Source organism: Melanaphis sacchari, unplaced genomic scaffold (genome assembly GCF_002803265.2).
Source record: "Melanaphis sacchari strain LSU unplaced genomic scaffold, SCAv2.0 Contig1_pilon_pilon, whole genome shotgun sequence".
NCBI lineage: Eukaryota > Metazoa > Arthropoda > Insecta > Hemiptera > Aphididae > Melanaphis > Melanaphis sacchari.
The window spans coordinates 5,362,354-5,382,275 of record NW_020270976.1 but is presented as its reverse complement, the minus strand read 5'-3'; the positions used below and the strand labels follow the sequence as shown (position 1 = coordinate 5,382,275).

At 24.9% G+C, this 19,922-nt stretch overlaps 3 protein-coding genes across 3 annotated transcripts; 2 read left to right on the top strand and 1 right to left on the bottom strand.

Moving 5' to 3' along the window:
- Positions 1-1,307: 1,307 nt before the first annotated feature.
- Positions 1,308-5,212, top strand: LOC112593280. Its single transcript, XM_025337642.1, has 4 exons — positions 1,308-1,553; positions 1,632-1,709; positions 1,796-1,906; positions 5,075-5,212. Coding segments are annotated over exons 1-4 (351 nt in total). The 5' UTR covers positions 1,308-1,393; the 3' UTR covers positions 5,077-5,212.
- A 1,346-nt stretch (positions 5,213-6,558) lies between these two features.
- On the top strand, positions 6,559-9,168 carry LOC112593272. Its single transcript, XM_025337636.1, has 5 exons — positions 6,559-6,657; positions 8,011-8,061; positions 8,161-8,333; positions 8,409-8,743; positions 8,818-9,168. The coding sequence occupies exons 2-5, from the start codon at positions 8,054-8,056 to the stop codon at positions 9,166-9,168; spliced, it is 867 nt and encodes a 288-aa protein (XP_025193421.1). The 5' UTR covers positions 6,559-6,657; positions 8,011-8,053.
- A 2,391-nt stretch (positions 9,169-11,559) lies between these two features.
- On the bottom strand, positions 11,560-13,838 carry LOC112593271. Its single transcript, XM_025337635.1, has 4 exons — positions 13,755-13,838; positions 13,506-13,661; positions 12,390-12,557; positions 11,560-11,744 (listed from the first exon to the last, which is right to left on the bottom strand). Exons 1-4 carry the CDS (start codon positions 13,836-13,838, stop codon positions 11,562-11,564), a joined length of 591 nt encoding a protein of 196 aa, XP_025193420.1. The 3' UTR covers positions 11,560-11,561.
- Between the last annotated feature and the right edge of the window lie 6,084 nt (positions 13,839-19,922).

Below are 19,922 nucleotides of genomic sequence, written 5' to 3'. Positions count from 1 at the left end.
TTGTAACATTTTGCAGCTGCAGCTGCCGCCTGCTTTATAGAAATATTGTGTTATCACTTATCAGTATCATTCAAATATTTCATTTGTGTAAGTGAATATGATACCTATTTACAAGTATAAAGCAATCCTTATTGTCTTTATTTTAGCCAGTACGGGCGCAGTGTTACGCCCGTTGTAAATTTCCGATTGGGACTTTACTCACTACATACTTTACTCACTACATATTAGAAATGTATACATATATACAGCAATGATAATTGCAAAATTACGTGTGTAGGTATATATACCTATAATATATATATATATACACACCTTTCTAACGTTTGGCATGTCTTCTTCTTTCCTATAATGCATTTATCCCGTTGTATACTTAATACATGTACAACTTCCCCTTTACGCCAACATTGTACGCGGTCGGATTGCCTGTCTGGCAGGTTTAAATGCGTTTATCTGAATTTTTATTGATGATAACTGACATATACTTTTTTACGTACCGGACTGCACACCACTTTTGGCGTTAAAATATGTAACATACACCAGGTGATGACTGATAGCTAGACCCTCAATACCGTTTTCGGAGTCGGAGTTTATTTTAAATATATGTGAAAAGTACCGGGCAAACCACGGGAAATGCATCCAATTGCCCAAACAACCTTGGAGATGACTGATACCTAGACACTCAATTGCCGTTTTCCTGATGTATTTATTCATTTTCTCCATACACAAAAGCACAGGGCAAGCTACGGGACAAGGTGTGTTACACCTGTGAATTTAATGAAATGACCGACCACTAGACGCTCGAATTAGACTTTTATTATTTACGCGTTTAAAACGACACCGCCAAAGTGTAGAGCCACCAAATCAGAGGTACCAACATGTCAAACGTCGTTATCACTGGTTTTGCCTACTAGACTTTTCTAACTGCTGTATTCTTAATTCCTGTCACCGACCTAGGAAATTCACTTCAAACGATATTCAGCTACCTAGGGTACTCACATACAGCGAGTTTTACCGACCTAGGGTATTCACATACAGCGAGTTTCACCGACCTAGGGTATTCACATATAGCGAGTTTCACCGACCTAGGGTATTCACTTACAGCGAGTTTCACCGACCTAGGGTATTCACTTACAGCGAGTTTCACCGGTGCTAGTAATGTCTATAAACAATAAAAACCACTTACCAAAAACTAGTAAACATTTGCAACATTTTGCAGCTGCAGCTGCCGCCTGCTTGTATAGAAATATTGTGTTATCACTTATCAGTTATCATTCCAAATATTTCATTTGTGTAATGTGAATATGATTACCTATTTACAAGTATAAAGTAACTTTATTGTCTTTATTTTAATTTTTTTAAGTCTGTGATTTATTGTAGTAATTTATTATTTATAATGTCATCCAAAAGAAAATATGCTTCTGGATATGAGAAAAGAAAGTTGAAAAACAAACGTGAAGAAGAAAACAAAAAGTTAAGCGGTTCACTATCAAAATTTGTTATCTGCTCTTCCTCTGAAACTGTGGTGCCCAAAAATAAAACAGAAGGACCAGAAGGTAATCATAATGATATTTCATGATTCATAAACAAACTGTTTATGTATACAGATAAACAAAAAATAATAATTTATGCAGATCTTGATTTATCGATCAGTATCGATGATCCTGAAGCTGAAGCACTAACAGATGATGCAAATGACAATAAAAATACCTGTGAGTGTACTACTTTATATGTCTATTATATTTAATATGTTAACTACCTATTACATGTTAGTAAATGTATTTAATTTTGGGTATAGGTATCATAGATGTCAATGTTGAAAATATTAGTGAACCTGATGAGACTGTCGAGACTGGAGATGGCATTGTTAATAATTCAAATAATGGAAATAAAAATAAATTAGCAAGTTGTAAGTTAACTAAAACTCATACATACTATACTTGTCATAACCAATTACCATTAAATTACCTAATAAATGTATGTTCCTTGTCATATCTTATTAAATACATGTATTGTGATTAATTATTTTTACTTTAATTGTCTTAATGGTTTTTATTTTATTTGTTATTGTATCTTATGAATGATAAAAATGTGTTTTAACAATTTATAATTTATCTAACACAATTATTCTAATATAATATTTGGTTAAATGTATGTTATTGTGTAATGTTTGTCACGTTATTTGTTTATTTGAAGTTGTATTATTATTGTTGTGTACTAAATACTAATAGATTTCTTTTTGTGTATATAATTTATTGACATATAGAATATGTTTATTGAAAAATACAAATGCAATATAAATTATTATACGTTATGAGAATAGAACAGCCTCAATTAAATGTAAGTTCACTTTAATTTGCATTATAATAATTGTTATTGAATTGTGCATGTATGGTTTGTATTATTATTATTGAATAGGTAGTGCATGTATGGATTATTGTTTTGCTATTAGTGTTTTAAACGTACATTTTTATGTTCTTTTTTTAAATGTTTTTTATTTTATAAATAAAATTTGTTATTATTTTACTTATCATTTATTTTATATTTTAATAGTTGATGAAGTTGATAGTGTTAATGTAGAATATGAAGACTATAGCTTATATTCGACTAATATTAGTCTCTGGCCGAACATTTTAAAAGACAGTTTTAGAGAATACTTTATTTTAAATCCTCCAAAGCAAAATATGGATAGAATTGAGAATTCAAAAAAGTTTTTATATGGAAATTGGCGATCACTTAATGCTTCTCACTTTTATTATACTACTAAAAACCAACAAAAAATTAATAGACAATGGCTAGTATATTCAGAAGAGTGTGCAAAATTGTTTTGTTATGTTTGTAAACTTTTTAATTCTAATGATAAAAAACAGCTCTGCCAATCTGGTTTAGATGATTGGGTGCATATTTCAAAACGTCTTGCTGAACATGAAAACTCTATGGAACATAGAAATGCTGTATGTACTTTATCAATTCGTGCATCCGCCTTGAAACGAATTGATCAGGAAATAGTATTACAACACAATAAAGAAGTCGAATATTGGAGAAATGTTTTAAAAAGAGTTATTGAAGCTATCAAATTTATTTCAATTCGAGGATTGCCATTTTTCGGTGTTGATGAGAAACTGAATTCTGATCATAATGGCAATTTTCTTGGTATTTTAGAACTGATAAGTAAATTTGATCCTTTCCTTGAAAATCATCTTTCTCAGTTTGGAAATAAAGGCTCAGGAAATGTAAATTACATATCTTCATTTACTGTACGACAAATAGTTGATCAAATGGCATCTAAAGTTTTAAACCATATTGTGACAGAAATTAAAAAAGTAAAATATTTTGGCCTTATAGTTGACTCTACGCCTGATATAGCTCATGTTGACCAACTGTCATATATCTTAAGATATGTTAATGAAGAAGGTGAAGTATTAGAACGATTTATTAAATTTCAAAATATATATAGCCATACTTCAGAATCGTTAACAGCCCATATAGTTTCTCTTTTAAAAGAACTGAATATTAGCATCAACAATTGTATTGGGCAATCATATGACAATGCGTCAAACATGTCGGGAAAATATTCAGGGCTGCAAGCACGAATTAAACAACTCTCTCCTAAAGCAGAATATGTTCCCTGTGCTGCTCATTCCCTAAACTTGGTTGGTATTTCAGCAGTTGAGTCTTGTTTAGAAGCTGTAAATTATTTTGGAGTGGTACAATCGCTTTATGTTTTTTTTTCTTCATCTCCTCGCAGATGGGATTTATTAAATGATCAGTTAAAATGTAATAAAACTCCATTAACATTGAAATCAACATCCAACACTCGTTGGTCAGCTGACGCTAATGCAGTTAAAGCTCTACGGTTGGGATATAACGAAATATTGACTGCACTATCAAACATTTATAGTGATGATAATCAAAATTTAACAACGCAATATGAAGCCAAAACACTTTACGCAAAGCTTAAACAAAAGGAAACTGGTATCATGACCATTATCTGGCATGAAATTCTTCAAAGAATTAACAAAGTTAGCATGGATATTCAAGTATCCACTACAAATTTATCTTCTATTGTTCCATTGTATACTTCATTAATTGCATTTATTAATGACGTAAGAAATAATTTTCAAAACTATAAAAAGGAATCAATTAATTTAAATCTATTGCCTGATTATACATCAAAAAGAAAAAAACAACATACTAGAAGTAAGTGTTTAGATGATCCAAATAATCCAGCTATAAATTTATCTGCCGAAGAAAATTTCATTTACAACACTCATTATGTAATATGTGACAAATTAATTACTGAATTGAGAAAAAGAAACAATGCTTATGAAGAATTAGAAAAAAAATTTGGTTTTCTCTTTAAAGATATGGACTGATCAGAAATACAAAAATGTTCTAAAAATATATTGGATACATATTCAGATGATTTAGATTCTGATAATTTTGAATGTGAACTGATTCAGTTTCAAGAGTTGAAAAAGTCATTTCTCGGTAATAATTTTTTTCAAGATCCCCATTATTGTTTGAAATATATTCGAAGAATGAATATTCGCCATACTTTTCCCAACTTGGACATTATATTACAAATATATTTATCAATGCCGTGCACGAATTGTAGTAGTGAACGTTCATTCTCTGTACTCAAACGTATAAAAAATCGAATGCGCTCTACTTTAACACAAGAAAAACTGGACTCTTTATCATTACTGGCAATCAACCATGATGTTACTAAACAGTTAACATTTGATGACATAATTGCTGAATTTGCAAAAAAAAACAAGAAAAAAATGTCTATTATAATTAAATAAATTAATTGAACTTTTTATTGTTAAATATGTACCTATTATTATTTTTTACATTTTTTGTTAAAAGAGGCCCCCAAAGTTTATAGTGCACAGGGCCCCTATTTCACTAAATCAGGCCCTGTACATGAATACATACATACATACATACATACATACCTTGGTACTAATTTATTACATATATTTATACTGTAAATTAATCTTTTGATGAGACAGGTTTAAAAAAAGTCTTCGATTGGTTTTTGATTTTTTTTGTTTCAAATGATGCTTTTCAGAATTTTTCTTGTAATCGTATAAGCGTCAAAATATCATTTGCATCTACTCCATTTTCATAAAATACAGCTGGATTACTAGTCATACCCGATTATTAAACAACTGAATTACCGAGTCTATACTGTACTTCAATAGTTCAAAAAAAGTTACCCATAAAATGGGAAAAAATAATTTACACATTATTGTTCAGTGTTATAGATATTGTTTTATGACTTTAAATATATTAATAAACATTACTAAATCTAATAATAGTATAGGTTATCATTAAACATTTATATTGAATGTACTTGATTTGTTAAGTTTTGATTTTAAATTTAAGTGAAGTAAAAATATTTTTATTTTATTTTTTTTTTTTGTAATTTATTTTGTAATTTAAATTGTTGTCGTTTTATTTTAGTGAAATTATACGCATTATGTTATTACTAATTTAACTTTAATGATCCATTAATATAATTATTTTCGATTATTATAAATAATATAAAATGAATAGTGTTTCTATAAATTATACTGTAATGTTATATTTCAACGTTAATGTTATTTGTGAACCACCAGATCCCTGTTAAAAAGATTTGATAGTTCTAAAACTACTATCGTTGTAAATCAACATTTTCTAAGGAGCCATACAGGTAATCGTCTAGACGCATTAATTGAAGTTTAATAGCTGTTGACACCAGTATACTTCGATTACTCATATATTATGCCGAATTGTTAACAAAAGTAGTAAATTCATCAAAACCTAACTTGCTTATTTATTTTTTTACAAAAACTATATTATATTGTTATCAAGGTAAAAGTTTAAAAAATAGTTCTCTACTTAAAATTTTACTTATAAGCGTGTTAAAAATATAATACATATATTTATAATTATTCATTTAAGTAATTAACATATGAACAACTATTAAATCATATAATTAAATTTAATATTGTTGTGTATGTTATGTGAATAATTTACAGTAATTGAAGCCCTGTTTAATTCTATGCGTACATAATTTACATATAGTTATATCTTTATGGTACCTATATAAACAGACAATAGTTAATCGTAATTATTATTATAGTTAAAAGTACAAATTTAATGTTAAATTTATGTATATCATACATACAATGTCAGAACTGAACAGCTCAACACTTATAAACTATTAATAAAATAATATTATTATTCTATTAGTGAATATTTTTTCATAACAGAAAAACATGGTTTCATTTTTTTTTTTTTTTTTTTTTATATTATGTGATTTATTTTACCTATATATACTACAATTGTAGTAGGTATATAATTTAACGACAGATACTAAATTAAAGAAATATAAAAATATGAATTAAATCGTTATTACTTTAAACTTATAAACTAGAAGATTTTCTAACTTGTCAGTGGACTGTCTTAAGTCGTTCAAGAGTATAAGTTAATTATGCGCTCAGAGTGGGAGAATTATTGGTGGGGATAGAGAACTATATTATTATCTCTAACAACCCCGTCAGACTGGAACAATCGACATTTTTCCAAAAACGCTCATGTACAATAACACATCTTTTACGATTCAAACTCAAACACATCACAAGTCGTTTTACGCCGGACATTCAACAAGTATTTATTGTTTAATATTATACACAATGCATGTACCTATGATTTACGCCACGATATAATAATTAAAATAAATACATTTTATTCGTAGTATCTGCACTAAGGGTGATATACGATTGCGAACGTTATAACACTTACCTTTAATTGTGCGGGGTTGCCAGATTAAGCATTAGTCAATTACAAATTTTTAAATAATAATTTTTAAAATAATTAAATAGTAGGTATAAGGATTTTCTGCTATTACTAAAACAATTTACATAACCCTAAGGCCAAAAAATATAAATTTAAAATTGAATCAATATTAAATAATTATAATGATAATAATTTATAAAATCCAAAAGGATCTAATTTTTTATTTATAAAAAACTAGTAACTCCTAACTAAGAAAAAACTTTTATGTAGAAAAACATTTTAAAAACTTATTTTTTACTTTTTTCAGTTTATAAATTATGTGACGGTATTATTAATATTTATACTCCAAAATTATTTTAATTATTCAAAACTTTAAACACTTTATATTATTTTATATAATTTTATTTTGGTTTGTAACGTAGCATATAATGCAACATTGTGTTATTAATATCGCATAGTTTTTATTTAAAAAAAAATAAATATTTTAATTGAATTCTCGAACAAAATTAAACATATTCAGAAATCATAAAATTGGCAACGTAGCCTATAAAAAACGTTCGCAATCGTTCTTTTTTCGGCTAAAAAAACAAATGTTTTAATAAGTGACATTCGTTCGCAATCGTATTGTAAAAAAAAGGTAAAACGTTCATAATCGTGTTGCATCCCTACACTAATTATGTTTAGGATTTTTACAAAAAGCTTTTAGAAAAAATTAATTAATTCAGTATTTATTTAATATGTAACATCAATACTATAAGTATTGTTGATTATTCTTTTTAATTAAACTCATTATTTTGTTTAATTTACCGCTATTTATCTATGTCTTTAAATGAGGACAATAATAACTAATAGGGTATAAGACACTAAAATGTTATACTTTTTTAAGTTAGCGTTATTGCGTCTACATTATAATATATAATATTTTTACTAACTATTAGACATTTTAATTAAAATATATTTATCAAAACTTATTTATTTTTATTGCATCATAGGTGTTGATAAATTATGCATAACATATATTTAATGAATATAGAAAGTACTTTGAAAAATATATAATATTAGTTCAATCCTTTTTTTAATAACATATTACATAATAGTTATTTTTGAGAAAAAATCGTAAAATATATGTTAATAATCAATTATAATTACTATTTTATTAGCAATAAATGTATACAAAGTCGAAAGTGTATTTAAAAATATATAATTTTTAATGTTTTATTGTAGATTAACACAATTGTGGTACATTTTCTAATCACCTTAAATTGGAATGTATAAGTAAGTTGAACTATTTTTTTTTCCTAAAAATTGTTTTAAATTAAAATCATATAAAATCATGACAGAAACATTAAATTTAATATTCAAACGATTTAATAGGTATCAAAATTACCAACTTGGAACTAAAGAAGTAGAAGATTATATCAAAAGCCTATGGGATAATGATAACAATGATTTTGAACAATTGAGTGTCTCACATAACCAACGCCAAAACATCCCTGTTTGGCCAACTGCGATCTATCCTTCCAATAATTATACTTCACAGTTCAAATGTAGAATTTTTATATTATATCCATAGAATTTACAAAAAAGAAAAAAAATTAACCATTAACAAATTAATTTTTCAGTAGACCAATTAAACAATAGCGAATGCACTAAAATGTTGACCTTTAATGGGCACACTAAGAAACCTAGCTTGGAGATATTTTCAAAACAAACGATCGTTAATCAATTAATGGTCGAACCAGTATTAATGTGGCTAAATATTAAGGATCTAATTAATTACACATGGTTCTTTATAGAACTTAGTATCGGTGAAATTGAGGCAATCAATGAAAATAATATAGATTATTTTATATCTAAGATTAATAAAAACTCTATGACAAGAGCGGCAAAAAAAAAAATCTGCTTCGAAACAAAATTATTAAGAGATCGAAAGTCAACATGTCAAAAGTTGATATTGGTAAATTTTCACAACCCTAATAATTAATATCAAATTTCAATTAATAAAACTAATAATATCCTCTACATTTTCAGTTTTTGGATTTAGAGGTTACTCCAAATGAATTGTGGGAGTATATTACCTGTGTGCATGACATACTTTTTAGTCCAATACCAAATAAAAACTGTATGATCGATGACAAACTACAAGAAGATATAATTCTAATCATGCAAAAATTGTTATATCAACTTTACGATAAAATAAGCGGTAAAGGAAAATATTTCATTCATAGCCAATTTGGAATGTCAATCAACAAATATTTGAGATGCACGTTTCTAATATCCATGAATGAAGCATTTACAAATAACCAAGTCGAAAAAACAATCATTTTTGCTGAAATGCTGAAAAATAAAGTATATGGAAACATTGGTCAGTATAACGCTTAAGATAATACAATTTACATTATTTGAATCAATAAAACTATATTTTTCTTTGTTAGGTTCTATATTAGAAAACAATATTAATTTATTCATTAAATATAAATCAATAGTCAGCTATTAGTCTCTGCATAGATTGAGTGCCCTATTCAATCAATCTAGTGAATCTAGAACCATTTATTTCAAATTTACAATTTTATTAATAAGTATTTTATATGATTAAAATAGTTCTTAATCTACAATTATAGTTTTGAAGATAATATTTTAAATCTTTCACATTCAGATTAATAAAAATAAACATAATACTATTCATTATAACTAAGATAATTATTGATAAAATATTTTTATTTGACATTTTCTATATCTAACTGAAATATAATTTAAATTTTAAAATAGAACATATCGTATTTGATGCGCCAACCAAAATTTATTTACTTAATGTTAATGACTTAATAGTATTGTATAGTTTACTTATAGCATATTTGGATGTAACTAGTATACGAGTACATGCACTGATGAGGATACATATTGATGATAGACTAACTTTTTTGTCCATAAATTTTTCTCAACGAATAAATAAAAGTTTTAGGAATAAAACTAATGAACTCATCATGAAAGACATGAAGGACCTTATTATGCACTTGAAATATTACCAATTAATAAAATAGATGACGTACCACTTAATAATATACATTGTACTTTTGAACTTGCATTAGGTGATGAAAAAGTAGGTTAAATTCTGGATGAATGGAAAAAAAATGTATGATTATTAGTTGTAAAATGTTTCTACGGATAAGGTTATTTTCATCTTACTAAACATATACAGTATATTTTATTGTTATTTAATGTGAATAAACAGTATTATAATTTATAACATTCTTTTAACTTTTTTACATATAGTTATAATTGTATTAAACTATATAGACGTAAATTACAATTTTTATTTTTTTAATACATTTTCTTTAGTAACTTTTTATAGGTTATTGATTTCATCATTAATGAACTAGTTAATTTTTAAAAAGAACTTTCCCATCACTGTATAAAGTTATATCAAAGTATAGTCAATTATCATTAGGTATACCTATTAAAAAGTATCATCAATTATTTTAATTTAATATTTTGTGCCAAGTTGACATAAGTTAATTCATATTTTTCATGCACAACAATTAATTCTATACTTATTGTCAAAAAATTTGTCTTGAAATCAAATAATTCACTTAATTTATTATCACTTTGGTTTTAGACTATAAAGAAATTATATCTTTTCATAAGATTATATAGTGAATAATACTCGTATATTCAAAATATCGTTAATTTTTCTATTGATTTCAACTGAATTGAGTTAAATTAATTCTTCCATAATTATAATACTACTATATCGATTCTGTAAATTAGAAAATAAATATAGGTCAATTCAATTGTATAGTATATAGATACAATATTAAAATAATTATTACAAACATGATATTACATAGGTAGATAAAAATATAATTTTTATATTTTCTTATTACAATTTGATAGACTTACTTGAATTTATAATTTACTATATGTCTATATCTATGTTTAATAAATTATTATTTTATTTATTTTATAAAATATAGCAATAAAGATATTTAATACTTAAATTGTATACATTTATTTAAATTTTTACACAAATCCAATTTTCTAAAAAATCAATTTTGTTTTTTGATATAACTCAAAAGCAAATAATTATAAATAACATATTTATTAATAAAATACATAACACGTTAAATTCCATAAATTATAGATTAGGTTTTACAAATCAAGTATTAATTTTAAATAAATTTAGATATAATTAACGAATCATCAAAAATTGTTTATTACATTAAATTTCCTTTAATTTTGGTAATATTTTTTGTCTTTTTACAAAAAATATAGATTGACACTTAACTGTTAATTTTGTTTTATCTCACAAAGATAAATGTTGTGAAATACTACTTGATAATTTCCTTATAACAAGATAAAACACTTCGATTTTATTTGTCCATTTATATTATTTACCATTAGCAAGCTTGGCATATGAATTGTTTTTTATTTGGACACAAAAAAAAAAAAAACCTTAGAATAATAATTTTAAATAAATCCATTTTGCTATAAAAAAAAAAAAAAAACGTATTTCATAAAATTCGAAAGTAGGTTTTGAAAGCTTATTAAAGTGGGAGTTAAAAAAAAAGTCACGGAATATATTTGGAGATCCATTATTATATTCTCATATAAATATATAATATATGTGTAAATGATTTCTTTAAATTAGAAATAAAAAAATATCTCGAATTGTAAAGTGATAATTTAAAGATTTAATATGATATGATATAAATGTAGTAAATAATATTATACATTAAACTCAAAGTTTAAAATTATCTAGGTACAAATGTATACAATTAATAATTCTCAGGCACTTCCCATGGTCTTACAAGATCAAATTCGGACATCATACAGGCAGATAATTTATTTTCTTTATTTTTCAGTTTAAAAACCATCTTATATTTTCCATAAAAGTAAACTTTGGGTGCTCTATTATCTTCAATCACTTTTACATTAATTCCTTTTGATATAAACGTGCCCTGAAAATAGTTAATAACTTATTTTAATTTATTAGTTAGGTATAACTTACAGGCATAATATTACGGTATATATTATAGTTTATACATATTTTGCATATTTCGTCAATTTTAGGGAAAAATGCATATTTTATTGATTTTTCATACACATTAAAGACATATTTAATATTTTCTAAAAAAATTGATTTTTTTTTCTTAACCTATGTATTTTCAATAACAGTGAATATAAAACTTATTATTATTTTACATTAGTATTTATTATTATCGTCGCTGTCAAATATTTGACGACAACAGTGCGATGTATATTTAATCACAGTAATATGCCGAAATATTATTTTATAATTGAAAAGTTATCGACCTAACTTATTGTAAATTAAACAATATTTCAGTAATTTTAAAATATTTTTTTCAATTTAAAAAAATGTTGTGTGTGTGTGTGTGTGTGTATTAAAGTTTATTATACCATAACACAACAATCTATTATTTCATTATCCCAACAAAAAATTCTTAAAATAAATTTTGAATTCACAATTAATTTGAGTATTTAGTTATTAATTGTTTGCTATTTTTTTACAATTCTTTAATAGATATAAAAACAAATAAAACATTAGTGGCGGTTTAATTATTCATTAAGTAGAATTATATTACCGGTTGTACAGGACACTTATCAGATGGAAAATCAAAAGCCTTTTGTACTGAGGTCCACGCATTTCCTAAGATATACTTAAATGTTGAACATGCATTAATACCTTTATAAACATAAAAATTTGGTTTCCAGCCCCCAGATAAACTCCAAGTAGCAAGGTTATAGTCAGCCTACAAAATAAAACGAATTTATATGTATACCATATTTTAATGATGTATAATATAATGAGAATAATTACGTAAATATAAAAAAATAATTAGAACATTTTTAAAGAGTAACATAAAATAATTTACATATTTTATTATGTAAAAATAAATATTGCGAAAAACAATAAGCTAGTTAATAACAGGTCTAATGGACAATATAAGTCAAGTTAAATACCACGTTATTGAGTAGATGTATCACAAGTAGATTAAATATGAAAAAAAAACATTTAGTCATTCGTACAAAAAAGGAATGGTAAATATATACGTAGTATAGTTGTCAAAACTCAACCTAAATGACCAAGAATAATTTATTATAATATAATATTATATGACTATAAAATTAAATTTAGCTATTAATAATTCGCTATAAACTATTAAGATGCAATAGCTTAAAATTAATTTAAATATTACAGAAATATAATAAAATTTAATACTATTCGTAATATTTTTAAATTCCAATGTACATTATTTAATTATTACAAAATAATTTAAATTCTTATTCTTATTGTTTTATTATCCGATCTCGCCAAAATTTTAACTTAAAATATCTAAAAAATTGTGCCTTTAGATTTTAAGCTTTCCAAAAACAGAAAAAAAAAACATATTATTTCAAAATTAACACATTCATCAACAGTCAACACATGTCACTAAGAATTTAAAATAGAATTAAAATAGTCAAAAATATGCCAAATACTCCAGCATATAAATATATGTATTTATTTATACATTTTATGTTACGTTTTGGAACATAGGTACCAAACTTAACCTTGCCCTATAAGCTACAAATATTTCACAAAATAATATCCTTAATAGAAAAATTAAAAAATTGTACTGACTATTGTTTATGTGTTGTGTTTTAATTTAATATACGATTATATTTACGAATCAAACATATATATCAAATAAACTTACTGAGAATGAATCGTCAAAAACTGTTCGTGCTGTTATATTCCCTAAAACTTCAGTAAAATTTCTTGCCTTTTTACTTAAATATAGATTAAGTTGTATTTCTAAATCTTGTGTAGTCTCACAAGGATTTACCGTGTGAACCACAATTCGATATTTTCCCTAAAATAAAATTTTACCGTTTGTATTTAATTAATAAATAATCAAAACAGAAAATATGTTTTATTTTAAATATTCCGAAATTAAATAATTTACCACTGGAAGATTTGGCATATAAACGTTCTTTGATTTAGACACATAAAAAACACTAACAAGAAGAATTATTTTAAATAAAAACATTTTGATATTCGCAAAAAAAGATCAACGAATAATATGAATTGAAAGTTCATAAATATAAAAATGAAAAATATTTACGAAATTTTACTATTTAAACTATATAGTATATACTAATACCCAACATTATTATTTATGTTAATATGTACACAATGATTCATGCATGAGTGATGTCCTTTAATTACAGATAGGAAGTATTTATTGTTATCGATTGATGTATAATATATATCGTATGTGATAATTAAATTTTAATTCATGCCGCTATCTCATATTTTAATAGTTTTTGCATATTTGCATATTTTACCTTTACGTACGTACTTTATGATATTGCTGTAATAGATATTTTAAAAGGTATCAAGTAGTTATTCAAATACATATTATATAAAAAGAAAATAACGTGAAAATAACTGAAATACTTTAGGTTAATAAGACAAGATATGTACAGCTATATATTTTTATTATATTGATTTCCTATTCATTTGTCCTACAAGCTTAAAAATATATATTATACAACGAGTAAAGTAAATTTAAATGTATAAAACTTGCTATTGACCTATTGACCAATATTAAATACCTATTAATTATTATTTAGACTCAATAATAGAAAATATTTTATTATTTGAATAATATTTTACCCTAGATATATGTATATCTACACAATTATTTTTAAAAAGCAACACTTTACACTATATATACACTGTATATACCTATACATCATATTTTTATAAAATTGCATTTAAAACAGTATCTATAAGATAAAGAGATACAATTAACTGAACAGAAATTTATTTATTCATTATCACATCTGCACTTGGTGAGATTTTTTTTCAATTTATAACCATTGAATAACTTTTTGAGAGACAGACATCGTAAAATAGCATTGCGCATCTAATCATAATAAACAATATACTTATGTTATGGTGAAAATCGAATATTCTGCATTACTTGATTTTAGTAAAATAACATAATATGTATACTATTATACGTATATCCTGTATCATCTTGGGAATCAGGGAGCTTGTTGCGTAATAAAAATCGTGCAAAAACAGCTTTGTTTATTCCATCATTATTGATCGGTTCGTTTCCACAACAACCGCAGCCGTCGTCAAGGAGACTGCGAAGGCTGAAAGATTTGGTAAGTTCCTATATGTGGCATTTTAAATCACTCACTATACCCACGACAACGTACACCTCCACTCTAGACCCAACTCTAATCCCAAATAAACGTTTGGTTAATCTAGTATCCGTGATGGTAGGGGGGAGCACAAAGACTGTTGACAAAATCAAAACAGCAAATATAGGGATTTCCATACTCCCAGAGGATATAGTTGTCAATAAATATGTCATATTATTATAGTAAAAATTTACATTTCTGCATTTTGCATAATATTAATCGTCAATTAGTTTTAAAAATAATATTAATAGATAATATAGTAATAGTATAAATAATTTATTTTTATTATAAATATTTTATATTATTATAGACATTAAGACATTATTAAGTTAAATAATTTACCTTTGTAAAAGTGCCTTCACTGGAAGGTATCTTTAATCCGTCCTTCACGCCATAGTTATCTAATTCATCAATATCACTTATTGTTCAAAATGTATGTAACAGACTGTGGAAATATAAATTAAATAATAAAAAAATAATTTACCTATAAAAAATCAAAGCTTGAGTAGAAAGCTAGTATTCCTTAACTCATCTAGAGTACCTATATATTATATAAATACTAATTTTTTTATAATATATAAATAACCGATACCGTTATTAAAACATAAATTATACTAAAAATAACAGAAAATTATAATAATACATACCTATTATTATGATATGTGTTGAGACCGGTGAGCCGCGACGGTAGTCCATGCACTAATTTGCATAGCCTTGTGTCTGTTAGCGATCTATATTATATTGTCACAGACCACCACACACACACCCATTTGAATATTATCCGTTTGTAAATTATTTTTGATTAATTATTATCGCGTATTATCTGTGTAATAATAATTGATATATCAATATGTATATCGTCATATATCATCATCATCGCAAAATGTACTCTTTCTAGAAACAAGACCAGTTTTTTTACAATGTAATATTAAATTCATGGGTATATTGCGTGACGAAAATCGTCACTTATTATAAAATGATCGTGGGCGCGAATTGTCATTTGCTTTCATATTATGAAACACAAGTCGCCATAATATAAAAAAAAGAGACACTATCAATTGAACAGAAATGTATTTATTTTTTATCTCCTGTTCAATTGCAAATATTGATTAACAATATTATTTTCATTATGTCAAACAACTATTAATTAGTGATAGAAGTCATTCAGTTAAGTTATCATACATAGTATTATAATGCTAATTACAAATTAGTGTAACGCAATTACCTACTTGTTCAGTAATGCAGCAGTCATTTCATTACATTTTATTTAAAGTAACGAAATTGTAACGCAATTATTTTTTAAAAATAATTTCTATGAAGTAGGTAATGCATTAAAGTGTTATTTTCCACGATAGGTATTTATTAAAATAATAGTTTTGAATGTGTTACAAAAACAAGCCAATAAGATATTCTAGAAAAATTAAAAATCAATTTTATTTATTTTTGATTCCGATAATAGTGGCTAAATAACTTACGTTATTGTTGTATTTAGTATTATAAACATGTGTAATTTGAATTTAAATGTATACAATTAAGTTAAACTAGGTACTTAACCATAATAGTGAGATGATTGTACATTTACATATTATTCTGTATTTCTGTACATAAATCACAATAGGTCTATGATTCATTGATTGTAAAATGTATCGTATGCATTGATTATGGTTTAAAAAAAATGATTACTGTTATCAGAAATAAAAAAAAAAATATAACGTTATTTGTAATGCACTACTTTATTTAATATTTATGAAAAAGTAATGTAACGTGATAAAAATAATTTTAGATAACGCAAATGTAATTTAAATAAAAATATTTGAAGTAACGAGTAACTTAATTTCGTTACTTTTTAAAAGTAATTTACCCATCACTGTAATATCACTAACAACATTTTTTCTGTTGAGCCACAGGACTCGTATTTAGAGCCTTTATTGTTTAACTTTTACATAAATGATTCACAATGTTTTTAATTTCTCAGTTAATGTGTTAGAATTGCTACTGGTGATACCTACTAAATTGTATTCAATTGTTAAAAATCAAGATGACTTAATTAATCATCAAGAAAATCTCGGTCATGATATAAAAACATGATCCCAACTTTAAACCACAGATTTATAGATCTCATAATGGATCTTTACATTAAATTCCTATATCTTAGACAGCTCACCTAAAAATTCCTAAAGTGTGAGAATAGAGTCTTAATGCGTTTATGAATACGTTTTTATTGTATTATTATTTATATTATAGTTACAAATTAACTCAATTGTATCATTTAATTCCACTATTACTATAATTTTTGGTGCTTATACAGTAGGACCTCTCTAATCCGTCACCTTCGTGACTGAAGGTGTGGTCGGAACGCGAAAAAGGTCGAATTACCAGAATATACAGAACATTTTTTTATTTACATATTACATACAAGATTATATCAGAAATTTATTATATTTTACATTACTTAGAAAAAATATCAGTTAAAGATTTTTGTTAAGCAAATGACATTCTAGACTTAACTGCAATATTCCAAAATAGGTACGCATACTGATAGAAACGATACGAGAGAGGTCGGAGTACTAAAGCGGACAAGCGATAAGGGAAATATTAAACTATCAATTAATTTTATATAATATATTCTATAAAGTAGAAAATCCAAATTGTATTTTTAAATTACATAGTATTCATATCGATTATACTATGGTCGGATCAACCGGAGCGGCGGACCAGCCGAGGGCGGATGAGAGGGGTTCTACTGTAAAATATAATTATGACGTTTAATTAACTTAATAAAAAAAAAACTGTTGATTGCTTACATCATACCAATCATTTACAATTTTATCTGTTTCAGGTTATTATTACTTTTACAAATATAATTTTAGAAGAATTACAGATATTATCATATGAGAATATTTATGAGGACAATTTCAGTTATTTTTTTATGTTTTATTTAATATTTTTCACTACATTTGTATTGATTCTTTGTATGTTATTTAAGTGACTTAAATATGTTTTATTCTTTTTAGTGTTTAAGAATGACAACTAAATGAAAAAAAAAAAAAAATGTTCATATATTTTATGAAATTAAAATAAAATGAAAAATACTGGTAAATTATGTTTAACGCAGTAAGCTACTAATAATTTCTTTGATTATCTTCTACACTTGTAGTTATTTGATAAGTTATTATTATTAATTGTGTTATATAAATAATAATCCATTTTGTGTAATAAATGTGAATTTATAGAATAAAAACATCATAAGAAAAAATGATAATTATTTTTAAAAACTCGTGAACTTTGATTTTGCTTTCTAGGACATTTTTATAATTGAATAAATAATAAATTCAATTTAAAATTATTCTTCCAAGAGACAGGAATCTCCGTATTGAGATTTTCATTTTCATTTATTAATGTGATAAACCAAGTCTTATCTATTATTTTTTGTTTTTTTTTTTTCATGCATATTATATTTTATTTTATACTTCTAGTGACTATAAAAAAAAAAAATAGTCACTAGTAGTATAAAAGTTAATAATAATTTAAAATAAAATAATAGTTATTTATTGCAAACCAATGTGGCCAAGTATGTAATTATTAATTATTATGTAATTATAAAGTTATTAGATTAGTAGGTCATTATTGTTTTTTAAATCTATAAAGAATTTTTTTTTTTTGTTGTTGCCAACATTTAATTTTAACTATTGGTTGTGACTGTCAAGCTATTATACCTAAATTTTGTAGGTAGCTAAAAAACAATTTCAGCTAACTTGGCGTTATACCAACTATATAATCATTAGTCAATGTGAAATGCTTTTCATAATTGAAAAATTAATAAAATATTTAAAACATATTTTATTTTTAGTACTTAGTTAATCATTTATTATAGTTGAGTAGTAGTTGAGTATTTTATATTTAACATAAAGAATAGCAATCAGAAATTCATTCACTATTTTTAAATACAATTATCAATAAATTAAAATACATAAACAAAGAAAAATGGATGTTATGCATGCATCATTATTTCTTAGCAACATATGTCATCCCTTTACACTTTGCATTTTCAGTAATTGATGTTTTTAATATTATAGTAAATTTATATCAAAGTATTATCAAACTTAAAGACAATAATCTTGTCTGTTTTATTTAATATTATTTAAAATCCAGGAATAAATATTTTTGAATTTTTGTATTTTATTTACTTATAACTCACTTTAAAATTAAAACATTTAACTAAAAATAAATATTACAGCAAAAAACTTAAATTTATTTTTTAATTAAATAATTTAAAAAAAAAAGCAGCATCAACAATACCTATAATAAATGCACACTTACCTTGGTATGTTACGTGTACATAACATATGAACAATGAATGTATGCGTAATATTTCTCTTTATTAAGAACCTTTTTTATTACATTAATAATAAAATAATCATATTAATACACAAAACTTTATTAAATACATTTATTATAACAACCAAACATTTCAAACCTTATCATAAACAATATGTTTTGATTTATAAGAAAGATGATACATTAGTTAGTAAGTAAAAATGTTGTATAAAGTTTATATATTTTTTTGATATAATTAATGAAATTAAGCAATACACACACTACTCAGTATAATTAATTATATGAGATTACACACACTATAATTTAAGTTTAATTAAACCAAAAAATTACCTAATACTTATATGGACATATAAAACATTTTAAGTGCAAGTAAGATAATAAAGTTGAGACACACACACTTTTTGTACTTTCTGTCAAGCTACCCATTGCCTTCACACATATATTGCATTTATTACAATTAGGTACATTCATTATGTTAAATATTATTACAGGTAATTATTACTTTCTCCAAGATTTCTGCATTATTATTTAACATATTAACTTTCAACAATAATATTAATTAATTATTAGAGCACACA

Bases quoted from the DNA above. Each gene is read 5' to 3' on its own strand.
- LOC112593280 (XM_025337642.1), top strand. From the start codon at position 1,394: ATGTCATCCAAAAGAAAATATGCTTCTGGATATGAGAAAAGAAAGTTG. The intron at 1,554-1,631 runs GTAATCATAATG...TAATTTATGCAG, and splicing joins TAAAACAGAAGGACCAGAAG to ATCTTGATTTATCGATCAGT. The intron at 1,710-1,795 runs GTGAGTGTACTA...TTTTGGGTATAG, and splicing joins AAATGACAATAAAAATACCT to GTATCATAGATGTCAATGTT.
- LOC112593272 (XM_025337636.1), top strand. The intron at 8,334-8,408 runs GTAGAATTTTTA...TTAATTTTTCAG, and splicing joins TTATACTTCACAGTTCAAAT to TAGACCAATTAAACAATAGC. The intron at 8,744-8,817 runs GTAAATTTTCAC...CTACATTTTCAG, and splicing joins CATGTCAAAAGTTGATATTG to TTTTTGGATTTAGAGGTTAC.
- LOC112593271 (XM_025337635.1), bottom strand. From the start codon at position 13,838: ATGTTTTTATTTAAAATAATTCTTCTTGTTAGTGTTTTTTATGTGTCT. The intron at 13,662-13,754 runs GTAAATTATTTA...ATTTTATTTTAG, and splicing joins ATATGCCAAATCTTCCAGTG to GGAAAATATCGAATTGTGGT. The intron at 11,745-12,389 runs GTAATATAATTC...AACTATTTTCAG, and splicing joins ATAAGTGTCCTGTACAACCG to GGCACGTTTATATCAAAAGG.